The 16,355-nt window shown below is 43.9% G+C and overlaps 1 protein-coding gene across 1 annotated transcript in view; it reads right to left on the bottom strand.

Annotated features, from left to right (window-relative positions):
• The window catches only part of caprin2 (caprin family member 2), a gene marked incomplete at both ends in the record, with an annotated part of 31,215 nt that overhangs the window by 1,763 nt on the left and 13,097 nt on the right, over positions 1–16,355 (bottom strand). The window contains 10 exons of the mRNA XM_079236013.1: positions 715–769; positions 2,816–2,877; positions 3,116–3,232; positions 3,329–3,473; positions 5,072–5,212; positions 5,301–5,408; positions 5,491–5,540; positions 7,047–7,131; positions 7,244–7,372; positions 9,358–9,585. Coding sequence (XP_079092139.1) covers positions 715–769; positions 2,816–2,877; positions 3,116–3,232; positions 3,329–3,473; positions 5,072–5,212; positions 5,301–5,408; positions 5,491–5,540; positions 7,047–7,131; positions 7,244–7,372; positions 9,358–9,585 — 1,120 coding nt within the window. The remainder of the gene's footprint in view (positions 1–714; positions 770–2,815; positions 2,878–3,115; positions 3,233–3,328; positions 3,474–5,071; positions 5,213–5,300; positions 5,409–5,490; positions 5,541–7,046; positions 7,132–7,243; positions 7,373–9,357; positions 9,586–16,355) is intronic.

The raw sequence follows: 16,355 nt of genomic DNA on the forward strand, positions 1-16,355 counted from the left end.
TTGGTAAATATGAATCAATGATACGAGCCATCAAGTTGACCCTTTTCCTTCATGTTCATCATTAATTGTACTCATCATAATCTTAAATTATTCAATGTGTTCATTTTGATGAGAAAACTGTATTAATCCCCAGTGGGGAAACTCATTCGTCACACCAAAAACTCAGAACAACAGACCCAGCCCAGTGCACAGCAGACAAGAAACACATTACAAAGAACACAACAACGACCTTCCGAGTGGTTCAGTAGAACACTGAGACCTCCTGCGTGTCTCTGAAAGACCTTAGTGGTTCAGTAGAACACTGAGACCTCCTGAGTGTCTCTGAAAGACCTTAGTGGTTCAGTAGAACACTGAGACCTCCTGCGTGTCTCTGAAAGACCTTAGTGGTTCAGTAGAACACTGAGACCTCCTGAGTGTCTCTGAAAGACCTTAGTGGTTCAGTAGAACACTGAGACCTCCTGAGTGTCTCTGAAAGACCTTAGTGGTTCAGTAGAACACTGAGACCTCCTGAGTGTCTCTGAAAGACCTTAGTGGTTCAGTAGAACATTGAGGCAGTGAAGCTTGTCCCCCCTGGGATTAGGGTTATCCCCCATAAGAAACCGTCAGCATTAATTGTCAGACAGATACAGTACTGATACGAGTAATAATATAGCTATTGTGATAGTATCAACAAACATCCTTTGGGGTTAAACAAAAGCAGGTGTTTGCACGCACCACTCGAGTTATGCCTCCCTCCTCCACGTCTGTAGCTGTGTTGATATCCAGAGTCCTGAAAAAAAACAAAAGAATTTCAAAACAGACGGATAAAGCAGCAAGACTGCACAGGAATTATATCACAATGCAGCGCACAAGCATTGTGCTTAGGCTGGTTTGTGAGCCAAATATTGATGTTTTTTGGTTGTCCGTGACATACAAAGCTACATGGGTTATGCTGCGTTCACACCAAACGCGAAGCGATGATTCGCGCCGCGTTTACCGCGTCAGTTTACTCGCTCGACAATAAAAGTGTGTTCACAACAAACGCGGCGGGAATATTCAGCCGCGTCAAAGGGGGGCTTATCTCCGCGAAAAGAGATAACCACTAGTTCTGCTTCATACTTGTTGTGGAAGTCGCAAAAACGTCGAAACATCAAACGCCCTCGTGTCTGGGTTCATAACATCATCCGTAGCCGCACACAGCTCGGTGAATTTCACCGACTCCTCCAGGAACTGCGTCTGGCTTATCTCCGTAAGAACAGTTACCGTTTCCACCATGGAAATAACCACCAGTTCTGCTTTATACTGGTTGTGTAAATTCCACACGTAGGAACATCAAACTCCATGGTGTCTGGGTTCATAATATTATCCGTAGTCCTACAGCAGGGTCTGAATGAAGCCGCGACCAGCGCTACTTCAAGCAGAGCAGCAGCAGTTTGATTCAGCAACGGCAAGACGTCGGTGATGACGGGCGGAGCTTCTCAACGCTGATTGGCTGACGCAACTTTGCGTCACGCGTTTTTTTCGCCGAGTTGGAAAATGTCAACTCGCACGAATTCGCGCCACCCGCCGTTTTTGTAACCCATCGCGTCTGTGCATTGACTTTGCATGTCATTTACTCGCGCGTCAAATTCTCGCCGCGTTTGGTGTGAACGCAGCATTACTCATTCGACCGAAAAATGCTAAATTGGCGCAGGATAAAGCAGATCGCGATTTAACGGCCGATACGAAACCAATAGTGAGTTTAACCTCCCCCCCAGAGCCCCTATACATGGGGGATGAGGCGTTCTGGGGTTTCCTCTATCCATTCTTCAAGTAGTCGTATGAACCCCCTATGAGTTCTAATAGTTGTATTATTAGTTTATATCTTTTTTTCAGAATTTAGTTGTGAAAAAAAAATATATATTTTCCAATAACTCACACCATATTTTGATCATAACTATGAACATCCAGCATGATTTAAGCATAATTGTATTGAGATTTCTCCCCCCTCCGAGTTGTTCCAACGCCATGGCTCAAAAATGACGGCGGGGTTACGGGGTTTATGTAATTACATAAACGTAATGGCAAGTTGAATTTGTACTATTCCCACAAGGCTTTACTGTATTTCAGCAATTTAAATGAAGTTCATCAACGTTGTGGTTCCAGATATCCTTTAGGTAACATCACTTGACTTTTTTTCCGTCCGATAATAGGCGCCGCGGGGGTCGGGGCGTAAAAGGTTAGTCATTATTACAGTCAGGAATAGGCCGGTTGTAAAAAAGTTAAATGAAAGTTGCAATAAACCAGAACTATCCCATCACTTAAAATATGGAATCATGAACAGGATAAAAATGTAAGTTAGTATTCGGGCTCACTGCAGTACAGATACAGTCTCAGCTCTTCGGGTATTCCAGTCCCGTTTGTTTTCGTCATTGGGTGCGTTTCCACTGCAGACATCATTATGTTGTGCCTTTGCAATTGTGTTCAATCAATTGTTTTTTGACTGTAGAACCCAATCAAATATCTCAGTTAATTACCCTGTAAACTATTGGACAAACTGCTGAACAATGCATTTGTTCCAGTTTTAATTATTTGTACATCCGAATACATACTGACAGAGTGAAAACATCTTCAAGGTAGCTTTAAACATGTTCTTGGGTGTGATCCATTGCAGGTCCACAAAATGGGAGTCTGTATTACAGGTCATATGCCCATCAGGAGTAGCTAACATTCACACAGTAGGAACAGCCTGTGGGGGCAAATATGGGGGTTCAGTTCCATATTCACCCCCTAGTCATAGTAGTGCCTCAGTCAGAGCCAATGACAACACTATAGAGAACATAGAAATTGCACTTACTCTAGCAGCATAGAGGAGAGGGCCAGAGTCCCCAAGGTCAGTCTGGGGACTGTAGGATCCTCCTAAGGAGTAGAAATCAGTGATGAGCTGTAGAACTACCTCAGTCAGATTCATTTGAGCCCGGGCTTTAACCAGCATGTGACAAAGCTAGCCTATGACACCTGCTCCTGAAAGGATATCTAGCAAATGTAGAGGCAGGAACTGCAGGGGTGGTGAAAACCACATAAGAGGAAAAGGAAAGCTGAGGATAGATACCTCGATGCCAACCAGAATGGCGAAAGGATTGTGCCGGTGTCATACCTCTCACTGATCCTCTGGTGTAGTAAGACTCGCTGGGACGACCTACACTTCCACCTGTCTGGCCAGGGGACAGAAAGATCGGTCCACCGTTACCCACCGTATAGTCGGACTGGTACACTAGAAAGATGAAGCAGCACAAAATCAGTCTGAGACAATAGGCCATTCAGTCCATGCCGGTTGAAATGTTTGGAACAATTCAATTGATCAACATACTCAGCTGTGGTTCGTCTTCTGAGGGAGCAAACTCAGGTGGTGTTTGGGTACTGGCAATGCTGTACCTGGGCTTATCAAAAACAGCACAGTCTAGTTTGTAGTTCAATTCCCCATTCTGAGGTAAGGAGGCCATCACCTTGAAGACCTGCAGTGAGATAAAAAAAATTACAAATACATCAAAGAAACATGCAGTCCAAGGGCAGGTGGTACCTTCATGGTAGCTCCTTCCATCAGTATGAATGTTAGTTAGTCCTGATGGACAAGTGGTACCTTCATGGTAGCTCCTTCCATCAGTGTATGAATGTTAGTTAGTCCTGATGGACAGGTGGAACCTTCATGGCAGCTCCTCCCATCAGTATGTGAATGTTAGTTAGTCCTGATGGACAGGTGGAACCTTCATGGCAGCTCCTCCCATCAGTATGTGAATGTTAGTTAGTCCTGATGGACAGGTGGTACCTTCATGGTAGCTCCTCCCATCAGTGTATGAATGTTAGTTAGTCCTGATGGACAGGTGGAACCTTCATGGTAGCTCCTCCCATCAGTATGTGAATGTTAGTTAGTCCTGATGGACAGGTGGTACCTTCATGGTAGCTCCTTCCATCAGTGTATGAATGTTAGTTAGTCCTGATGGACAGGTGGTACCTTCATGGTAGCTCCTCCCATCAGTGTATGAATGTTAGTTAGTCCTGATGGACAGGTGGTACCTTCATGGTAGCTCCTCCCATCAGTGTGTGAATGTTAGTTAGTCCTGATGGACAGGTGGAACCTTCATGGTAGCTCCTCCCATCAGTGAATGAATGATACCAAGTGTTAAAGCGCTTTGAGTGGTCAGAAGACTGTACTTGTACAGTGCTTTTCTCTTCAGTGGCTAGCACCATTTACTAGATAGCATTAATGCCAATCTCACAATTGCATACATTTGACTGATTATTGGACCCTGATTAAGATTGGACAAGTGGTAATGTTGAGCCCTGTCTAGTGCCACATAGTAGACATGGAGCATGCTACAACATTTGTAATATGTAATTTCAAGTGCCACGCCTTCCACACAGGAACTCATTCTTGCATTGTCCACAATTCTCAGGCATGGCACTTACATGTCTTAAATACTCATAGCCCCTCCACTGAATAACCATCCATTTTCATAACTCATGAACCCTACGCTGAGTGCAATGATGCCTCTCACAATAGTCAGAGAGGTCCTGATACCTCTTAAACTTTAGACCTGCCCCTTTCATAAAAGACCATTTGCTAATAAGTCAAATGATTCCTCCACAAAAACAACAGTTTGTTCAAGACACTTGTGGGAGGAGTCATTGCACAGGTTACTTCCTGTTGAATTGTGCCCGCTCACAGCACTCTGCAGCCGGCCAGTACCCGGCCATGCAGCTTTGGTTATCTTTCAGGGTTTATGCCCAAAACTGCTATACCGCTGAGCAAAACATGCCAATGTTCAGCCTCCGACAGCTTTGCAATTTACCATAATGAAGGTCTTTAGATTGTCCTGACTATTTTCAAAAATCTCTGATTCATGCACTAGGAGGAATTTGTTAAAGTACAGCTAAAGCTTAATGAAGGTCTCAAGGATTTCCCCACATCTCAGTGAAATGTAAGGTGTGATTACGGCAACTTTGAAAAGTTGTTGGTGCTCTGGCCCTAATGATTCCTTCAGTTTCAACAGGGTCCTCGTCAACCACTAGTTGGTGCTTGGTCTCTGGATGATATACTTTTGCTAAGACTTACTGGCTGGATGTTCTGAAAATGGGCAGATGTCAGAGTTCGCCTGGTGGGGGGTGTAGAGAACGTTTGTCCCTGAGGGGGGGTGGAGGGGCAGGATGTCACCCCATTACAGGGAGACCGCTTCCTGGACTCCGTTAACGGGATCTGCGGAACACCAAGAAAGGTAAGTTACAATAAAAGCATTTTACTAAACGCAAAGAAAAAAAATTGCTATAAAATGCAACAGACTTACATGAGGTACGTTTGTTGAGGAAAGCTTCAGGTCACAGATCTCCAGGCACTGATCCTCATTTGTCAGACTGGGTTTGCGCTCCAGAAGCCTGGCAGGCAGTGGGGTGGACTGGTGGGGAAGAGGATGAGGTGATGACAAGTCCAAGTGATTTCAACAGACTTATCACAGATAGAAAGATATGACATCTTACATGCATTGATTTGGGCAGGATAGCGACTGGGCTTCTCAAGTCTGTGTGACCTGGTTAGTAGGAAGTAAAAATAACAATAATAATAATAATAATAATAATAAGTAAAATGTTCATATGGACCTGTATAGCGCTTTTCTAGTTTTCTGACCACTCAAAGCACGTTAACACTAATCAACATTCATACACTGATGGGAGGAGCTACCATGAAGGTTCCACCTGTCCATCAGGACTAACTAACATTCATACACTGATGGGAGGAGCTACCATGAAGGTACCACCTGTCCATCAGGACTAACTAACATTCATACTGATGGGAGGAGCTACCATGAAGGTACCACCTGTCCATCAGGACTAACTAACATTCACACTGATGGGAGGAGCTACCATGAAGGTTCCACGTGTCCATCAGAACTAGCCAACAGTCATATGCCGTAGGCACATCTACGGGAGCACTTTGGGGTTAAGTGTCTTGCCCAAGGACACATTGACATGGATTTCATTGCTCAACTGCATTTGCTGTCCATACCCAGTGGACGTTTCTTGTAAAGACAATGTGTTTTACAGTCAGACTGAGCAGCCACGCTGCAGCTTCATGAGGCCATCATTGCTTTGAGCTAAAACTCAGGTCATTACTAGGTATGCTAACATTAGCTTGCATACTACCATTTGATAGTTGGCACTAAACAGTACAGCAGTATTGCAAAAATTGCATATAAAATAATCTGGCAAAACTACTAAAACAACTAAACTTTTTTATCTACTTCAAATAATATGCATTTTAAGTCTTCTGGACTATACCCTAAAAAAAAAATAAGGGATTCGACCAATTCAGAGTTAATTAAATTCTGGTAAATTAAATTATTTAATGTAATCAAATCAATTAATGCTTTCTCACACAACCTTTAACGATAGTGGAAAAAATGCTTACACCGAGTGAAAAGTTGGCAGCCCTACAAAATAAGGGCAACATTTCCAATTTAGTTCGGAATGAGATTTTACGAGTCGGCCAACAGCCATCTGAAGGCAGCAAGCATCGGTTCCATTTGCAGCGAGTAATGTTACGCACCGCCAAGCCACGATTACACACAACACATCAGCTGGTTGCTAGTTGTGCAACTAGTGTTGGAAAATAACCTGAGAATCCCTGTGCCGAAGTGCACATAAAGGTATTGTTTTATGTATATCTAGCTTGTTGGAATCAGTTGATAACTCGTTTAGTGATACTGGTTATCCAGGAAAGCCAATTTCAGTGAAGCCCGGTAACCCCAACAGAGACACTGAACTTTGGAGTTTATTTCGCGATAAATCGAAGCGTCTTTGAGCATCTAGTAAAGAGCTATATACGTTTGAATTATTAAAAATGCTCAGCTGAGAAGTTTGGGGTTAACGTTCTCAATTTTTGACCCATTGCAGGTGGACCTGTATTTTAATTCCATTAAGAGTAAACTCCATCAACTGATGAAGAGCATGCGATATGGTTTCATGCGCCATTACAATTTGAGAGTGAACCTGAGCTGCGATCAGAACTACAAAGCTGTTGACTTGTTCCAAGTTACCCAGAGGCAATGGAGACCCAGACGACCGTCTCTTCAGTCTTGGATGGTCTTTGGCAAGGGAGACGTCACCATCCAGAAGAGAGTCCTAAACCCAGACAGGATCATAGCAAAACCTTCAATGCTAGCAAAGCTGAGTAAATATTCAACCCATCTTGTGGTGTTAATAAGATCATGGTATGCAAACAGTCATACTCCACCTGCATGAAACTATAGGAGCCATGGATCTTTGTCATGAAGTCCTCCAGGTGCTGCTTCCTCAGGACCGGGTCTTTGGGTAAGACATGTGGAGAGCTGAAGACCTCCACAGGCATGCCCATGTGAGCGGCCTGTGAGGAAGAAGATCATTTGTTAATTGTTTACAGAGCGATGTCTGTACATTTTAAACTAACTGTTTTGTACTAGTCACTTGCTTTTGGCCCCAGTTTCTTTTCTCTGGAAAAACATTATGTATTAATTATCACGTGGGCACTATTGTTCAACAACATTCTGCACAATGTCCTTACAAATCACAACGCTCTCCAGTTTGTGCCTTTTCTCTGTCCCGGGACCTCAACATCAGGAAAAAAAACAACTTGAAAAAAGGCCTTTAAGGGGAGAAGGGAAGAAACCAGGAGCGCAACAGAGAAGGATCCTCCATCAGGATGGACAGAAGGAACAATACAAGACTGTGAGAGTCCTAAAAAAACAAAATCAACCTAGACATGGGGTGCCCAATACGTCGATCACGATCTACCGGTGGATCGCGGAGGTAGTGCGGGTAGATCACATGCCATTAAAATAAAACATTACGAAAATAAAAGAAATTACAAAAACTTTATCGCCAAATTAATGTCAAATCATCAACGCATCGCATATAATAATTAATGTCAATCACCACGGACGCTGCGCACGCAATGGTCGGTCGCTTGAATAGATTTATTGTTAAGTGCATGGAGAACGATGTTTTCCCCGACTTCCTTAATTACCACTGCATGATACACCAACAAGCATTATGCGCTACAATGCTAAACAGGAAAGAGATCATGGATGTGGCAACGAAGATCGTCTATTCGAGCGAGAGCTCAAAGACGGCTGTTGTGTGCGCATCTGGCAAGGCTGAGCGGCCACTCTGACTTCTACACACTGATGCGAGACGGCTTATAGAGCTCTGTCCGGAGATAAAGGAGCTTCTCCCTATTGTTAAACATGCAGAATACAACCAACTAAGAGCAAGTGAATATGCTCACGTTTCTGCATCACAATTTAAAACGTGTGTGTTCCCCTGAAGGAGCAGCAAGACGTGGAACTGCAATGAGTCATTTTGATTAACTTTCAAACCCTTGCACTTTAATTGTCGGGTAGGATGGTCTATTTTTTTTTACTTCTGGACTTTGAATGTCACTTGCAGCCCAATTATTCTTTAGTTATTTTTCACTTTCAGAGGCTTGATTGCTATTTTGAGTTACTTTTAACTAATTTTTAAATTCTAACAATTTGAGTCATTTTTTTAATTTGCAATAGGAAATAGTCATTAGATTAGTCGATTAATCGAAAAAATAGTCGATTATGAAAATAATCGTTAGTTGCAGCCCTAGAGTCAGCCTTTTCGCACATGAAAAAGATTAAGTCCAAACACCGTTCCACCATGACTGATGACCATTTGGTCTGCCTGAGGCTGGCTACCAACAGCTACTGTCCGGACTATGCAACCCTGCTGGTTCCATGCAGTGAAGTCATCAGAGCAAAATGTAATGACCAAAAGTGTACAGAATTGTATTGTGTCATAAGGGTTCATTCATTTTTTTTTTAACATACATACATACATTTCTAATGCTTTTTTGAAGCATTATTAATGTAGGTAGATCTTTGACTTTTAAAAGTAGCTCTCGAGCCAAAGAAGTGTGGGCACCCGTGACCTAGACCATTGTCTGATGAGTACAAGTGTCTCAAAATTGCAATGCCGGAAGAATTTTGGTGTTTGTTTTTGGGCATTCCGAGGTCCTGCAATCTCATTGGTCCTCAGACTCGTCTGTCAATGCTTGCGTTTATTGTGATTATTATTGCAGATTTAGATGCTTTAGGTCGTACACTTTCTAAAGATGTGCAGTATTGCTCTGTGGGATGATGGGAAGGGAGCGAACAATACAATGAAAAAAATGTGAGTAATTTTTTGGGGAATCTTGCTCAGAGTCTTGATCATACATATCTATTTTTTTCATATCTCTTTTTCAAACCTTAAAGTTTGAAAAAGACAACTTGGACACATTTGATGTCAAAGAAATGCATTAACGTTAACGGTTGACTGATAACCGAGGGTCCGATGACCTCTCACCTTATTCCAGGTCGGATCTTGTTTCTTGGTGGTGACTGGGACCTTGGGGATAAAGGTGGCAGCTCCTCTCCATGCTTTGTGGACTGCAGCTTGGAGTGAGCCAGGTCCATCTGAACACTCCATATCCCAGCAGTCAGGAGGTTCCCGCTCCCTTGTTGGTTGGAAGTCCGCCTTCCAGTTCTGAGTAGCAGCGGTCTCCGGTCCACTCGGGTTCAGTCCGTTAACAAACTGCCATACCACCAACAGAGCATCAGTTGACCGTGGGCTTTACTTGCGGTTAAAACGTACTGCACTGAAACATTTCATTCACTCACTCAGAATTCCAAATTTGCCTCGGAGGGCTTTACAGTCTGTAACATAACATCCTGTCCCGGGACCTCACATCGGATCAGGAACAACTCCCCAAATAAAGATAATAAAAAACATTTCACAGGGAAAAAGGGGAAGAAACCTGAGGGAGAGCAACAGAGGAGGATCCCTCTCCCCGGATGGACAGAAGCAATAGATGTAATTTTACCAGAATGAATAACGTAACGGAGTTACAGCACATTACATGAATATGAAAGAAATTATTCATAAAATGAGTAGTAGGCATGGACCATGATCTATGAAGCAGCAGGAGGGAGAGGAGGGGCATCAGCAGGGCTGCCATTTTTATAATACATACTGTTGAGACTGTAGAAAAAATAAGTAAAAAAGTATAACCTTTTATCTTTTTAGTATAACCATGTAACATTGTTTTAATTCAATTATAGTTTGTGATTAGACTATATCAAATGCATGGGATGCTATGTTTTATAATCTTAATATTATAGGTATTGTAAAAAGCTCTGTGGAATAGGATACAGCAGTGTTACCATATTAGGCAACAAACCCCTGTGGTTGACCTTAGAGACAGGATGTAGGATTGACCCTTGACCACATACTATCTTCTTCCTGTCTGCTTTCTTTCTGTGCAGACGCTTTTCTGCTTGCTCTCGCCTCTGTTTGCATTTTTCTGCTAATACCTTCTGATATTCTTGTTTTTTCTTCTGTGAGAATCTTTGAGCAGCAGCTCCCGGACACTTGAAAACCACTGGGACTCTATTTTTCTATAGATTTGGCTGGCTATTGCCCTAATTCTGCTGGTTTAAAGATAAATTGCTATAGGCTACTTAGCAGCTAAGCTAAAGGCTACTTAGCAGCTAAGCTAAAGCTAAGGAGCAGCAAGATGCCATCTCTCTCCATGGACAACTACTATAAACTCCTGCAGAAGATTGCAGTTTTGGAAACAAAAATCCACCGAATAGAAGTGAACGTGGAGGTAAATGGACTGTGTCAGAATGATACCACTTTACCATGGACTCAAAATCCTGTACAAATGCAAGCTAAGACACAGCTAACTAGCACCACCAGGCCTAATAAGAAACAGGAGGGCTGTGTAGCTGTTAACGAAACCTCAAATGGTAGTCCTCCCTGGAACTCTCTCGCTGCAAAGAGGCATTCACACCCTCGGGATGTGGGAGGACGACTAACAGGCAGAGCCCAGCACCCTGAGATCTCTGATGCGACTGGCTGGCCTGCACTACCATGCAGGCAAAATTCCTCCTCAACACGCAGCTGGACACAGCAGAAAACAGCTGGGAAAAGTAAAACCAGCAAAGAAACTCCACAACAACCGAGCCTACAACTTAAAAACAGATTCGCTCCACTGTCGCAGGATCCTAAATCTGATGATCTGGATAAGCAGCTATCTTCACAAAGCAGGGTAAGAACCGAACATGAAAGGCCGCAGGAAAAGACTGGGCCTGAGACTCTGATCGTTGGAGACTATGCTGTAAAAGATGTCTGAACGATGTGCAGCAAGAATACCAAAATACTCTGCTTTCCGAAAGATATGGTGTCTAACATGAGAGATAAAATCCTGGACATCATGGCTGACCATCCCACGGTGAAAAACCTCACTGTGCATACGGGAAGCTGTGATATTGTGAAACAAGAGTCTGAAGTGAGACTTCATTGACTTGTTAAACACAGTCAGCTCTGTCAATGCTGAGGTGTTTATCAGTGGCCCTCTTCCACCAGCCAGGAGAGGAGATGAAAGATTCAGCAGGCTGTTGGAACTGAACAGATGGCTGCAGACCCGGGGCTATGGGCGGGCCTTGGGGGGCCGGGCCCGCCCTGGGACTCGGCTGGGCCCGCCCTAGACGGACTTGCCTGTCAGTCACTTATCCCACGTAAAAAAAAAAAAAAAATGCAAATAATCGCAATAACTATCTATTCCCGAATAAATGCATAATATACTAATTGTTATTATACTACACTGAATATGAAGTTTGGTTAAAAAAATAAAATAAATAAATAATTTAAAAAAAACGGGGTAAAAAACAGAAGTGACAAGTGCAGCGCGGACCGCGGCTGCGAGCGAAGTGCCGTGCGACAGAATAGGTAGTAGGAGTTGGATACGAAAAAAATATGGATATAAGACGTTTCTTTACCAAACCAGCACGGAGTGTCTCAGAGGACGGGGACAGAGAGTGTGGTGAAGGGTGCTCCTCCGACACAGACGTCATCTCAGGAGATAGACAGCAGCAGCGCCAGAGAAGCTAATGTTAGCCACGCCAGAGAAGCTAGCGGGCAGCAGCAGAGGTCCTGACAACAGGCATGTGAACCAGCAGGAGATTTCGGCATTGATCATCCAAATCAAGTGGTGATAAATAATTACCCATCACACCCATTTTCAGGTAAAAGGAGGTCTTTCCACAGCGCCTGGTACACCAATAGAGACTGGCTCGAATATTCAGTTACTACAGACGCTGCATATTGTTACCCCTGCCGGAAGTTCAGGGCGCCTGGGTCTTCCGTGGACGCTGCTTTTACTCTAAATGGATTTTCCGATTGGAAACATGCAGTGGAGATGGGGAAAGGGCTGAACAAACATGCAGCATCCAGAGAACATCTGCTGTGTGATACAATGTGGAAAGACAAGGGAATGAGGATTACTACAGGAAGAGAGGTATCAACTTTGGTGAACGCTGAACAGTTGCAGCGCAATAGGTACAACCTGTCATCAATAGTAGATTTAATTGAGTTTCTCGCCGTCAGCCAGTTGCCTTTCAGAGGCGATAATGACTCTTATGCGAGTATGTCTGATGATGGCTGTGGTTTATTCTTGTCTAATTCTAATTGCCACAGCTGACCAAGGGGATGCGGCTACACTGACTGACACGATCGTGGAGGAATTGTCTAAAGCTGGACTGAGTCCGAGGCGAATAATTAGCCAAGTGTATGACGGTGCTTCTCTGATGTCCGGTAAGCACGGGGGAGTGCAGAAACGGTTGCAAGAGAAACTGCAGCGAGACATTCCTTATGTCCATTGTTTCAACCACCAATTGCATCTTGTGGTCTCACATGCCCTGGCAGCAGAACAGGCTGTGTTGGATTTTTTCAGCACCTGCAATATCCTCTACAAATTCTGCAGGAGACCAACAGTAGCCATCCTGTACAAAGGAGAGCGGTTGAAACGCCTCTTGGAGCAACGCTGGACTGGTCACTTTGGCACTGTCTCTGTTGTTTTAAGATCATTTGATGACCTGGTCACCCTCCTCAAAGAGATCGACAGCCAGAGGACCTATGGCGCAGACGTCCGCGTTGAAGCATCAGGTCTGCTTCGGACAATGTCTGAGCCCAGCTTCAAGTTCAACGCCGAGATGGTACACTCTATCCTGTCATACCTCGACCCCCCTAATACCATGCTACAGTCGGAGAACATGGATCTTTTGACAGGCATGCAACTTGTCAATTCTGCTGGTGTTTGTATTGAGAACCTGCGCTCTGAAATTCAATTCGTGGCTCTCTTGGAGCGCTGCCGGAGTGCAGAGCCTCCCATAGAAAAAAGAAGTTGATTTTCTCAACGCATCGAAGATCACCCCACTACTCAAGCTCACCAACACGTTCGTGGTGGATACGGAGTACGCTGTTGCTCACCAGTTCCTGCGTGCGCGTATGGATGACGCATCCCCACCTGACGGGGGTAGATGGACTATGGCAAAAGTTCTGAAAAACCTTCACGAGCCTCTGAAAGCAATGCCGAGCGTAATAACTGCTTTCAAACATGCACTGACTTTTGGTGCAAGCACGGCCCTCTGAGAATTCCTTCTCCACTTTGAAAAACGTTTTCTCGGATCACAGACAGTCGATGCTCCACAAAAGGAAGGCCAACCTGATTCTGCTAGCTTTCGAGAAGGACTTGACTAAGAAGTTCAGGAGTGAATGGAGGGACACTGTCCTACGCAGATTTCACTTGGCGGCCAACCGTCGTCTCCAGCTCTACTAATGGTGAGTTATCTGGTTTTATCCAGCCTGCTGGCCCTATGGACGAGGCTAAATGATTGGTTGTAGGCCTATGTGCTTGTTCTTTCTTGGAAAAACAAAAAAACGTAATGCAAAGCAATGTCTTCTTAATTTCTGTTGTAGGCTAGCTGTTGGTAGGCCCTTTTCGTCTTTGCTGTGCCGCTGCTGCGCTTCGTTTAGGACAAACACCGGACAGTGTGTTGTTGTTGAGTGTGTTGTTGATGCTGGATGTGTTAGCATAATACTTTTACAATACCTTTTCCCTTTCAATTGTCGACCTTTTTTCTCTTTCAATACAATATATTTTGGGACTTAATGTGTTGCTTGATTGCTGTGTTGGTTGATTGGCCTTAGGAGTTGGATTATAGGTGAAATGTTGACCTACTACGCTACCATAGGCTGTAAAAAACACACAAAAAAAGGGCCCCCCCAAAGCAGCGTAAGGCCCCCCCTCAAATCAGTGCCTGGCGCCGGGCCTGGATGGCTGTCAACTGCATGTACTGACCATACAGTACATTTTATCGACAATTTTTACATTTTCTGGGAGCGTATACATCTTTTTAAGGCAGATGGAGTTTGCCTGAACAAGTCAGGGGTAAAACTCTTCAGCTCTAACTTATTTTTCTTCCTGCGTCACTCGTCTGTTCCCACTGCCAAGGACAGGAGACAAGAGGAATCTAAACAAGAGAAAACCACACGGCATCGCCGTGGAGACCTCATGGGAAGGAAACCAAAGGAGAGCCAAGAGGAGGAGTCTCCACCCTCATCATCAAGGATTGATATCCCTCTCGGAGAGGACGAGTCTTTACTTCCCTCACCAGCACCTACTTCCAGCCCCACTTCATCCAGGTGCCTCTCCTCTCTCCCTCCTCCCCATCCTCCCCCCTCATGGAGTTCACTGACCGCATGAACGAGATGGTCATTGCTGGAACCAAATTCACTCCCCTCCGCATAACCACTTCCCGTGCTGAAACCCCTCCAGCTAGACCTCCGTCACTGGTTCTAAGTGCTCTGACGCAAACACCGAAGTCAAAGCGCCGTGCCCCTCCCCCGCCTCCACAACCATCCTCCATCTCCACGACCTGATAAAGACATTGGTTGATATCTTTTGGGTCCGGACTACAAGGTTAATGACACCACTGATTATCTCCAGGAACAGTCGGGTCCTGTATGAAGTTAGCCTTCTGAATTCCTGTCCTGACTTATCGAAAAGGAAAGGTGAGGCTGCGAAGAAACATTAGTAAATCTGCAAACTTATCCAATTTATCCTCGTCAACCTGTCCAAAGAAATAGGGCAAATATAGTTTTAAACACATTAAACTTAGCTTTATTAAATGTCAGGTCTCTGTCAAGAAAAACATTTTTAATCAATGATTTCATTATTAGGCACAAACTTGATTTTTAGTTTTTAACCGAAACTTGGTTAGACCAAGATAACAGTGCAGCTGTTCTTATTGAAGCAACACCTCCCAACTTCAGTTTCATGAGTGAAACAAGAGCGCATGAGAAAGGAGGTGGAGTTGCTATTTTATATAATGAGTCTCTTCAATGCAAGCAGATGTCTTTTGGTCATTTTACTTCCTTTGAATATGTGGCTCTCAATTCCACGCAAGTTTTATTCCTCAACATTTACAGACCACCTAAATACTGTGCAACCTTCTTTGATGAGTTTACTGAACTGCTGTCTATAATCTGTATCGATTTTGATTGTGTTGTCATTGTTGGTGATTTTAATATCCATGTTGATAATCCCCAGGACAGAGGGTCTATAGAGCTATGTGGTGTTCTTGATAACTATGATCTGACTCAGCATGTAACAGGTCCCACCCACAACCAGGGGAACACTCTAGATCTAATCATCACCAAAGGTCTGGACATTTCCCAGGTTGCTGTGACGGATGTTGCACTCTCTGATCATTCCTGTGTTTTCTTTGAGTGCAATCTCTCTACACACAAATGTCCAAACCAAGGTTGTGACAAAGCGTTACATCACTGAAAACAACAGTGAACTATTTATTCAGAAGTTCTGCTCCACACCAGCCCTCTCTTGCATCTCAGTCAATGAGCTTGTGGATGGCTTCAATTCTAAAGTTAAAAATGTTATTGATGCCATTGCACCCACTAAGGTGAAGGTTGTCTCGGGTAAGAAAAGATGCCCTTGGAGAAATGCCACGCTGGTCAGAATAGAGAAAAGAGAGTGTTGGAAAGCTGAACGCAGGTGGCAAAAAACTAATCTCCAGGTTCACTGTGGTATCTATAATATAAAGAGAGACTTCACAATTATAATTTGGAACTTAGAAATGCAAGACAGGCCTTCTTCTGACATCATAACCAAAAACAATACACGCGCCTTATTTGCTACCGTGGACAGGCTAACAAACCCTCCGGTGTCGGTAACGGATACGCTCCAATCCACCTGGGCATGCAATCAATCTGACTCCTATTTTGCTGATAAAATTCAGAGAATTAGACAAGCAGTCGGTGGCTCCACACCAACCACAGGATATTCTACCAACACACTTTTTCAAAAATATTTCACACTGCATGACCGCTGATCTTTTACAAATTGTAAACACATCCCTTCTCTCAGGTGTCTTCCCACAAGCCCTAAAAACTGCAGTTATTAAACCACTTCTAAAGAAGGCTAGTTTAGACCCCGAAAGATT

This window comes from Taurulus bubalis (genome assembly GCF_910589615.1).
Source record: "Taurulus bubalis genome assembly, chromosome: 20".
Taxonomy (NCBI): Eukaryota; Metazoa; Chordata; class Actinopteri; order Perciformes; family Cottidae; genus Taurulus; species Taurulus bubalis.